The sequence below is a fragment of the Capsicum annuum genome, chromosome 1 (genome assembly GCF_002878395.1).
Source record: "Capsicum annuum cultivar UCD-10X-F1 chromosome 1, UCD10Xv1.1, whole genome shotgun sequence".
NCBI classification, from domain to species: Eukaryota; Viridiplantae; Streptophyta; class Magnoliopsida; order Solanales; family Solanaceae; genus Capsicum; species Capsicum annuum.
The window spans coordinates 2,177,961-2,189,692 of NC_061111.1; the positions used below are offsets into that span (position 1 = coordinate 2,177,961).

The 11,732-nt window shown below is 36.1% G+C and overlaps 1 protein-coding gene across 1 annotated transcript; it reads left to right on the forward strand.

Annotated features, from left to right (window-relative positions):
• Window positions 1-268: 268 nt before the first annotated feature.
• Window positions 269-8,026, forward strand: LOC107855320. The gene is made up of 4 exons (XM_016700323.2): window positions 269-612; window positions 2,028-2,496; window positions 4,288-4,415; window positions 7,177-8,026. The coding sequence occupies exons 1-4, from the start codon at window positions 535-537 to the stop codon at window positions 7,603-7,605; spliced, it is 1,104 nt and encodes a 367-aa protein (XP_016555809.1). The 5' UTR covers window positions 269-534; the 3' UTR covers window positions 7,606-8,026.
• Window positions 8,027-11,732: the final 3,706 nt, after the last annotated feature.

Sequence of the window (11,732 nt, forward strand, 5' to 3'; positions counted from 1 at the left end):
TACTAGATTTAGCCAATTTAGATACACCCTTGTGATGTGGTCCTTCCCTGAACCCTGCGTACAACGAGAACTTTAGTACATTAAACTGTCTTTTTGTTATAATTAGTGATAAGAGTAAATTATGAATTAGGTGCTAAATTATTTATTATTTTTTTAAAATCAAACAAGTATTATTAATCTATTTTTAATAAATTGGAAAAGTAAAAATAGAGTACATATTATTAGTCAAAATATATTATTAAGTCAAAGTAGATAGTGCAAACAATTCAAAATTTCAACCTGCTCCTTGCAAGTTGCAAATTTGAAAAATCCTAAATATGCTTCAATTAAAACCCTATTTTCCTCTCTCTCATCATTTTATGCCTTTCCCAATCTTACATAACTGCTAATCCTTAAACTTAATTACTTCCCATTCTGCTAATTTTTCCCACTTTTAAATATACAAATCTGTTTATATTTGCCCAGTACACAGTACACACAACCCTTTCTTTTTTTTTTTTTTTTTTTTTTGAGCTTATTTTTGTATTAAAAAAAATGTTCATGATTTTTACTCGTCGAGTAATTATCATTTTACTCATAGCTCATGTTGCTGCCGCTGCTGCTGATTTAGAGGTAACTAATTGATTTTCTTTTTTGTGTAATTTTTTATTACGGTGATGCTCGGCCCAACTTTCGTGCACCTGACTAAAGCCCTTAGATACGTGTCACCGCCCACTAGCAACATGGAACATATATTAGTTAACTCTGTCTACCAAGATTAAGACAAATGAGATTTGGATTTTTTCCAATAATTGTGGTGTCCGGATCAGTTTTTTTGCACCTAAATCCACGAGATAACTGTCACCTTCCACCAACTGGTAACTCTGTCCACCACGGATATGTGAGAGTGTTTTTTTAAACAAACTTGGTGTGTGCACCAACTTTCACTCACCTCGACTAAATACACGGATACTTGCCACCTCCCATATTAGGTAACTCTGTCTACCGAGGCTAGGACATATATATATGGGTGTTTTTTTTAATAAATTGGTGTGCGGGCCAACTTCCGCTCAGCTAGACTAAATACACGAGATACCTAACACCTCCCATATTAGGTAACTCTGTCTACCGAGGCAGGGACATATATATCGGAGTGTTTTTTTTAATAAACTTGGTGTGCGGGATGATTTTCGCTCACCTGGACTAAGTCCACGAGATACTTGCCACCTCCCATATTAGGTAACTCTGTCTATCGACGCTATGACATATATATGAGAGTGTTTTATACTTTTATTTAATAAACTTGGTGTTCGGGTCAACTTTCGCTCACCTCGATTAAATCCATGAGATATCTTGACACCTCCCCCCATGCTAGGTAACTCTATCCACCAAGGCTAACACATATATATTGGAGTGTTTTTCTTAATAAACTTTTTGTGCGGGACGATTTCCGCTCACCTAGACTAAATCCACGAGATACCTGCCACCGGTAACTCTGTCGACCGAGGCGAGGCTAGGACGTAGATATGGAAGTGTTTTTCTTAATAAACTTGGTGTCTGGGTCAACTTTTGCTCACCTCGACTAAATAGATATCTTGACACCTCCCATATTAGGCAACTCTATCCACCAAGGCTAGGACATATATATTGGAGTGTGTTTTTTAATAAACTTGGTGTGCGGGCCAGCTTCCGCTCACCCAGACTAAATCCACGAGATACCTGCCACCTCCCATATTAGGTAACTCTGTCTACCGAGGCTACGACATATATATTGGAGTGTTTTTTAAAAATGAACTTGGTTTCTGGGTCAACGTTTCGCTCACCTCGACTAAATCTACGAGATACCTAACACCTCCCATATTAGGTAACTCTGTGTACCAAGGCTAGGACATATATATGGGAGTGTTCTTTTTTATTAAAAAAGTTTATAGGAAAATGTTTAAAGCAAAATCAATTTGAGTTTATTACTTGTTTGCTATTTAACTGTGAATTAATGAGACATTACTGTTAAATAAGTGTTTTATTGATTGCTTATTCTGTGTGTTTAGATCAACGAAGCTGAAAAAACAGGTGGAAAAACAGTGATTTCGATTAGTAATGGTAGTAATGTGAATGAGAAATTAGATACGATGATTACGAATAGTAAAAAAGAGGATGTTAAATTGGATAGTGATAGTTTTAGTAGTAAAATGAAGCCGGTGGAAGTTGGTGATCGAAGGAAAATGAATAATAGTAGCGAACGTATTGGTGAATCGGCGAATGTTGGTGATCAGAACAAGTTAGACGATAGTAGTGCGAAAAAGGAGATGAAAGAAGCTCAAGAACAAGAGAAACCGAAAGGTGTTAGTTCCGAGAAACAGGAGGAGAAGGGAAAGGTTGTGCGTGATGGAATTCAGTCGAGAGAGGTGATATTGCCTACAAGAAAGGAGAGCTTTCATGGAGAAGAATGTGATTCGTTGTATAGTTGCACAATAGACGAAAAGGCGTTGGTTGCATGTCTAAGAGTTCCGGGCAATGGTACGTGTCTGTGGTTCTTCGTATTTTCCGTTTATAGATATGTTTGCTTCCTTTCATATTTTTATCTACAAAGAAGTTGCAGATAAATTCTTTTGCCGTATTTTCCCATATCTGATTAATCGATTCAAATTATCTTTTTATATGTCATTAAACATGTATTTTTGAAGCTACTTATGAGCTTAAAAAGATACTCAAAACCAAAAGGTGCTCATATTCTGGGGTAAGCCTTTTAGTTCTTTTGTTGAATTGTCGTTAAAACATATTATTTACACTTTCAAGTGCATTTTGAAATTTCTTTCTTATTTTAGGCTGCCGGCATATCTCTGTGTCTTTAAAACTCATTCTTGTGCAATAATCTTGGATAGAAACTAAGACATTATTTTCTTCTTATCACATAGTTATATAATTTTTCCTCTCCTCATATGTCAAAAAAAAAAAGGCAGACCGGTGCACTAAAGCTCCCGCTATGCGCAAGGTCCGGGGAAGGGCCCCACCACAAGGGTGTATTGTACGCAACCTTACCTTGCATTTCTACCAAAGGCTGTTTCCAAAGCTTGAACCCGTGACCTCCTGGTCACATGGAAACAACTTTACTAGTTACTCATACTCCAAGGCTCCCCTTCAAAAGAAAATGATTTTGTTCTGCTCCTGTTTGTCAGCGTGATCCTTTGTTAGAGAAGTCCTGTTTCAGTATATAAATTTAGAGATAGTAATGATAGACAACTACCATGGCTGGTTATTTCTCATAGACTGCAGCAGTGATATATTTCTATAAGCAGTTCCGGAAAGGGAAATGGGACATAATCATTCTTTGGGATTACAACTTCATATCTAGTTTGAGAACATTCTTTGATGTGCGGGAGTTATTATGGAAGATGGCAACTTCTTGGAGTTTTAGTCATTTGTCATCTTTGTCTCAAAGAGCAAGGTCACTGCAGGCTAAGTTACTCGGACTCTTCACTTATAGTGTCACACCCGTGTCGACACGACGTGGGTGTGGGTGTGGGATCCGTACCCGATCTGGTCAACTAATTTTGGTTACTTTGACCAAAATCGACAGGGAAAGTCCTGACAGATTTAAGAAACTCTGTAATCAAAGCAAAAGCTATTTGAACAATATTTTCTCCTCAAGTTTTTAACATATTAATTTATGTTTTATAATTCTATTTTTAGATATTTAAATTATTTTTTGCCTAAGCCCCGCACCTGTATCCATCCCTAGATCCGTATCCCCGAATCTTTAAATTGAGACTATGAAGGATCCAACCTCTAGATCCGTACCCGTATCGGACACCCGCACCTGAGTCCAAGCAACTTAGACTGCTGGCGCTTCTTTCTTCCCTTATCTGTAAGAGAATAGTAACTAGTCTCCGTCCTACTTACATCCAGTACTCCTCCTTGCTTTGATTCTAAAAGAAGTCGGGTTTGGCCATGTGAATCCTCTGTCAAAATAGGTAGAGTTAAGTGGAATTTCATGCATAGGCATTTATCATGTTGTGGAAATCATTGCATCAGCTCGTGTATGATATTAAATGTTTAGCTGGGGCCCTCCAAACTAAAATAGGTGCTGCTTCATCTGTATGATGTATGTTTGTAATACATGTCTTTAGTTAATGGCTCAAAGTATCCTTGTCAGTATAATGCATTATGGGGGGAAAACAGCACCATAAGTAGGATTTTCTCCAGGTGGAACTGTCTGTCTTGTAATCAGATGGATTATTCATTTTTCTCCTTAAGTCGTGCCATTTCAGTTGGAGTAACTGAAGTATAACCTGTTGCTTTTCCTTGCAGAATCTCCAGACCTCTCACTTTTGGTTCAGAACAAGGGAAAAGACACTGCCAGCATTTCTATTATGGCTCCTAAGTTTGTAAAACTGGAGCATAACAAGATTGAACTCCAAGGAAAGGAAAACAGGAAGGTAGCAATACTTTACTGGCAGTATCTTAGAGCATTCTGAATTTAATATGATGAATAGGTAGCCACCTTGAAACCAGGGGCGGAGCTACATTTGCTCCAGGTCGAACCCCCTTCGACCGAAAATTATACTGTTTTTATACTATTTTTACGTTGTTAAAAATATTTTTTAAGCATATATAGTAGATGTTGAACCCCCTTCGACTAGTTCGTATATTTACTTTCGAACCCCCTCAATGAAAATCCTGGCTCCTCCACTGCTTGAAACCCCCATTGAGCTTAAATTTGAGAGATATAAGGAAATAGCTCCTTCCCCGGTGTTGATGTCCTCAAGATGGATTTTCTTATAGTATATAATGATCTATCTTATCTCATTTTAGGACTTTTAATCAAATTCTTACTTTATCTGGCACCCACTTTTGTAAGGAATGTAGACCTAAGTGAGGAAATGGAGGTTCTATTATCTCTATAAATGGAAAAGAAATACCAGTCTCTTTGAATGGTAATCTCTGATGAATACTCCTTGAATGTAAACGTTTCCCTACTTAAAACCCTAAGCTTAAATGCCCCAAGAGCAGAGATTTCAGGAAATATTTCTTTCCACAGTGCTGATGTCCCGAAGATGGATTTGCCTGTAGTATAATTATGATTTGTCATAGAGAAAAGAATATGATTGCTTATTTGCCCCTTTCCTCTCAAAATAATAGTGACAGCAATTCTAGCCATGGCTTACCACTTCCATTAAAGTGCTGTCTTCCATCCAAGTAGAAAATGATGCAATTCTAGCTATCGCTTACCACTTCCGTTGAGGGGTCGTTTGGTTGGGAAACAAATTATCCCGGGATTAGTTATCCCTCCCTCAAGAAGGGATAAAAATAACTCTACAATCCCGTGATAACTAATCCCGGTATAAGTTATCTCATGAATTCTATCCCAACCAAACACGGGATAAGTTTATCTTATAATTAATCCCAGGATTAGCTATCCTTTAACCCTCCTACCAAAATGACCCCTAAGTGCCATCTTTCATTTAAGTAGAAAAAGATGTTGGAGTTAACTACAGCTGCAGTGGATGGACTGATCGGGAAAATTGAGCACCTCGTCAATGCAACTCTGTTATGACGTTAATTATGTAAAACCAATATGAATTTCAGGGAGCTCTGAGAAGTTATTTCTGATTATGATTCAGAATTAGTCAATATGATAATATCTTGGTTGTCCGTTAGCAATTTTAAGTTGAAGTATGTCTGGGATATGTTAGAGACTTTTGACAGCTTATCTAAGTTTTAGTCTTTAAGTTGCTATTGTTGGGATCGAAATCGAGAGGACGTCATGCGGAAGCTTTTAGTTTGCAAACCATAAGACGATAAATCAGACGACACATGAAAAATTATACTAAAAAATATATTATTGGATATGGTTTGGCCAAACGGCCTACATATTAAAAATAAAATTGAAAATCCTAAAACTTATTGGGAGAAATCTCCCCCTAAACAAAGACTGTTTAAAGACTACATTGTGGATGCTATTGTGTTAAGGTATGAGAAGAGGGTGTTCTATTTATAGATATTCAAAACCTTTCCTCCAAGAAAGAGGTTAGCCAAATATGAAAAAGAATTATATTTTCCTTTCAGGAAAAGTATAAGTAATTATGGTTACTTTTATTTTCCTTCTAAGAAAAAATAAAACTTAAATATAGTAAGAAAGTCAGGGCAAAAACCCTAACAGCTATAGCTCATGAGATGAGTTCGGTGCTCTGCCATTTAACATGCTTGCTATGTTATCAATCTTTGTGTGGTTTCCATGAAAGGAATTTCACTCATCAGTTAGAGCCGTAAGCTGTTATATTACATTTGATATGATAATAGAAATCCAGGAGTGGTTATGGCTTCTTGTTTCACTGTAAGGGGTGATTAAGAGGTTAATGAGCTATTTTGTTGGCTAGCTTGTTGATATCTGCGCAAGAGTGCTGCTGCTCAAAAATGTGGTTTGATGCCATTTTGTTCTAAAGTTCCAAAAACGCTTAAAATGTGAATACTGATCCGCTGATCGGAACAACGGAGAATAGTGATTAAACCAGTATATTATTCATCTGCAGGAAGAAGACTAGGTCAGCACCTTGTTAGTATGCATGTGAGCCAACGTTTGAATTACAGGAAAATAACAATCAGTCGAGCAGGAAAAAAAGTAAATCATAAGCCGAAAGCTCAAGACTTTCTGTTCGCGTTTATTCTTATACACGACTTATATAATAAGAGATAATTGGCTGAATCTCTGCAATTACTATGAGCTGAAACATTCCATGACGAATTTCTTCTGTTTTACATTCCATGACAGAACATTATAGACAGTTCATGCGTTTTGTTCACATAACCACGTCACATGGATATATTCTATTTCTTTGTGAATCAATCACCTTTTGTTGATGCCTGATAGCTTAGGCATCTTTTAGTATGTAATTTTCCCAGCAGGAGAAATTCAGCACTAAAAAGGAATTGCTCGAGTGCTGTTCAATGTGTGCATCACTTTATCTTGTTTCTTCCAGTCTTACTCCTTTCCTAGTTGTTAGGACGTAAACCTTAGAGGATCGATCTGTTGTTACCACCAAAGTCAAGTGATATTACTAGGTTTATTATTTTTTAAGTCTTGACGAAACGGATGGTGTTTTTTGAAGTACTCTAGTCAAAGCCTAATCTTTGAAGTCTTATGTTTGCTAGTGTTTTACTATTCTTAACATGTAGCTGTGATGATTGCTCTTGATGCAGATGAAGGTTTCTATAGGGAATGGAGGAAATGACAACTTCATCATTCTGAAGGCAGGAGATGGTCAATGTTCTCTCGATTTCAGGGGCTTGATCGACAACGCTGATAAAATATCTCAGTTCAATTATGCTTTCCTATCCTTTGGAATAATGTGTTTGGTTGCAATAGCGTTAGTGGCTACAGTCTTGATGTACATCAAGCGGAGGCCACTATTAAGCAATGACCACAAGTACCAAAAGCTGGACATGGGGTTACCAGTTTCCAGTGGAGGAAAGGCAGAAACGCTCTCAACTGATGGATGGGACAATAACTGGGATGACAATTGGGATGACGAGGAAGCACCCATAGCACCATCCTTGCCAGTCACTCCTTCCCTCTCGTCTAAAAGCGTTTCCACAAGATGGTCTAGTAAGGAAGGCTGGAAAGATTAATCTTGACGAATGTCCTCGGTTCATCAACTTTTTCGTTCTTCCACTTGGTAAGTAGACAATAGAAACGACTTAACTGCACAGTAGTAGCCGGGAGGCAACAAGTTCTGACATTACGGTTCAAACTGTGACATCTTGTAGTCGGGTTGCCTCCTCCGTCTCTTACATTTCATTATATTTCGAAAGAGGGAAAGTCCCATACTTGGGCTTGATGAGAAACACCCTTTAGCTTGGATCTCTTTTTGCCTTTTTCTTTCTAACTTTGTATACTTGCTTTTATGGACCTATTAAGTCCAAAGCATTGGTATAATGCTCTTTAGGCTTTTTGGATAGCTGGATATGGAAAACCTATATTGGGTCATGCATGTTGAATACACAACAATTTAAACATCAATAGATGTCCTTATGGGCCTACCTTCTTGAAGATTCTTGGATTGCACAATCTAGTTTTGTGCTATGCCTGTGTTACCCCTTTTTAGTTTGTGCACACAGCAGAACCATATCATAAGTGTACCACCAATGTGTATGGGTACCATCAAAGCATTAAATACATTTTTTTAGAATTATTTAGCTGTATAGATTGAGTTGACAGAAGGGGAGAGCCTTGGAGTAACTGGTATGATAAAGTAGCTGTCATGTGATTAGGAGATCTGAGGTTCAAGCCTTGGAAACAGCCTCTTGCAGAAATGCAAGATGAGGCTGCGTACAATACATCCTTGCGGTGGAATCCTTCCCCGGACCCTGCGCATAGAGGGAGCTTTAGTGCATCGGGCTGCCCTTTTTTATAGATTGAGTTGACAACAACAACAACAACTCAGTGTAGTTTTGTAAGTGGGGTTGGAGTAGGGTAGAATCTACGTAGATCTTACCCCCTACGCTGAGAAAACAAAGAGGTTGTTTTCGATAGACTCACAACTCAAATAATGTAGGTTGAGTTAAGAGCAATAATTGTGTCTAGAAACTGCATTTTGATATGGGGAGCATTAACTAGATTGTCACATGTTAATTATACATTGGTCTCAACTCATGTTTGTTACATGATATGTAGATAAATGACAGATTGAACACTTAGCAAGATGTTTCCAAACAACCCAATAGACAAAAAAAACCTTAATTTTTTCTCCCTTTCGATGTTTGGTACTCGTTTGGGATCTCGATTAATTCAGATACGTTGTGTAAAACCCATTACAAGGGGGGACTAAAACTCTACATAATACTTATCATCCTCAATTTTTGAATGAAAGAATCTTGTTCATCACCACTATATCTCTCCCTAATTAATTTACAAATTAATACCAATCATTTTAGGGAAAAGGATTAGAAATATATCTAAATTTTAAAAAAATTTGATCTAACACGTTTTAACTTTGTGGAGGTTCTATGATTCTCTTCGACTATTTATTAGTGTATTTTTGTGGCATATATTTGTCTAGTTGGATCACTTTAGATCTTTATGTGCTCAGTGTGCGTGTACTCATATATGTCATAAAAATACGATAATACGTAGTTGAGGGGTTATAGAACTCCCACAAAATTGAGGCATGTTATAACGAATTTTGTCAAAGTTTTTAAAGCATATTTCGAACCTATTTCCCATCATTTTATTAGTATAATTAAAATCATTTTTGATCTTCTCTCGAACTCCTCTTCTTTATTTATTTATCTTGTCTTATTTCTTAAATTCATTTGCTCAATATTTACATGTCTTGACACGTGTCATTTCCTTATTTGATGAGGATGGACAAAAGCACGTGATGTTGATGTGGGGCGTAGCACGTGGGTGGGGTCCAGGATAAGAAGATGCACGAGAGATCACATGTATGCTACACGTGTCCCGTGATCTCGCAACGTAATCACCGTTGATTGTGATAGGTCCATGAGATGAACTTGTCCTTTGGGACCCCACTATCCTAACTAGGTGTCTCCAACTTTACGGCTACCATAAATTTACTTCGTTCACTCCGCGGTAATCTGATCACTGTGTAATAATTTGCAAATTACATCGAAGATTTAAGTCGCATGAGATAAGACTCATGCGATGAGCTCGTGACTGTAGTGGCGGACTTAGGATTTAGGCATTGTGAATGCTCGGAAGGTTGAAACACATGTACTGCCATCAACACTTTAAGATTCCGCGTGGAAATCAAAGCACTCATCTATCCTTTTGATTTTGAGGGTGGTTTTTCTCATATATAATTATAACTTTTTTGCATCGAGTTTAACGAGTGTCGAAGCATCATCAATTCGAACCTATATCCGCCCTTGCTTGGCTGGATTCGATTTCTGGCCTCCCACATCGAAAACCCAAACCTCAATGACTCAATCATGCGCTTGCTTATGGACATTTTGTTATTGGAAATTTTATTAAACCTAAAGTTTTTTGTTTCTTTTTTTGTTAACAAAAAACGCACTAACATAAAAGTTAGTATTTACAGAGATCCAGCCTAGTTAGGCTCTAAAACAAAAACAGTTGGGCTATGCTTAGGAGGAGGTATTGGGATCGTTCTCATATATGTAGTTCCTTCTACATCTGCCCAAACAAACTGAGCTACAAAAGGGCGGGGTGGCGGGGGGTGGGGGCGCATTTGACTCGAGCTGATTACTTCATCTAACGATTGTACATAGTTTTTTTTGACATAAAAGTCTTTGGAACACCAATTAGTATTTTTATCACATTAATCAAAATTTATTTGTTTTTGTTCATTCCTATTGCAACAAGATGAACTTTATCGAAGCTGAGAATGAACTAACTTTTAAATCTTGAGTGGAAATTTATTTTACCTATTTCTCTAGGTAATCTATTATTAACAACCTCGTCTCAACTTCTTTCATTGTAAAAGACCACAATATTCTCAATTCATGACTTGTCTCAAACAAGAGAAAGAAACAAGCATAAAATCTTTTCTATAGATATTCGAAATATGCTCCCTATGATAACTGAATTCATAAATTATAATGAATAAAACAATACGAGTCGCCAAATACATTAGTCAAGAGCTAGTACATACTCTTGTTGTTCTAATTTGACTCGATATGAAATTGAAATAAAAGGTGTATTGCATTTACAATTGAGGATTGATCTCCATTCGATCTGAGAAAATCTTTGCACGTCTCCATAAAAAAAATGAGAAAACACCAAACCATCAAAAATAAAAGTACTTTTGGGGAATGGGGAAGGTAGTTACAAAAAGATGAAGGGCCCAAATATCATTTTCTGTTTGTGGGTACGTAAATACTATATCCTCTCAGATTCTCTTGTCTCCTAAAATTTTCACAATAAAATTCAGTTTATCGAAGACATGATTTTAAATTAAAGAATATAAGAATTAATAGATAATCGAAATTGGCTTATTTTTCTTCAACCTTATTGTTCTTTGTGATTGATTTGCTTCATTTTTTTTTGTGTTATTTGTTGTTTTGAACATTTATTTTCTCAATCTGTTTCAACATGATTTCTTCGTTATTGTATTTTCTTTTTCACACTTGATTTTGATTTGTTTTATTTGAACCAATTGTATATACAAAATAATGTCTTTATATTCACAAAATAGTAATAAAACTACGTATGCACCACCCTCCTCGCACTTCACTTATGAGTTACCTCAAATATATCGTCGTCATCGTTGTAATAATAAGGGTAAGTAACATAACTTTCGATAGTTTAGAGTTTAATTATAGAAAATTCCAATATTTTGCATACTTATTGAAAATCTTGATTTTAGATTTGTTGAGATATATAATTAGCTCTCAATACATCCAATGAAGATATATTTTTTCTTTTGTAAAGATACATAATTATCTTTCGATATACTTTTCTTTTTTGTAATTTTTGGTCTATTAAGATACATAATACAACCAACGAACACACTTTTTTTTCTTTGTAAAAGATACATAATTAGTTCCCAATTTATTTATTTTTGATTTCGAATCTATTGAGATACATTATTACTTGAGATTTTTGTAATTACATTTTAAGGGTGAAGCATTGTGTAAATATAATAAGTTAAGATGTATATTTATTTTATTTTTCTTAATAAAAATGAAATACTTATTCCATCTCCACTTTTCTCATATAGACTTATGATATATATATATATATATATTTATATATATATTTTTTTTTTTTTTTT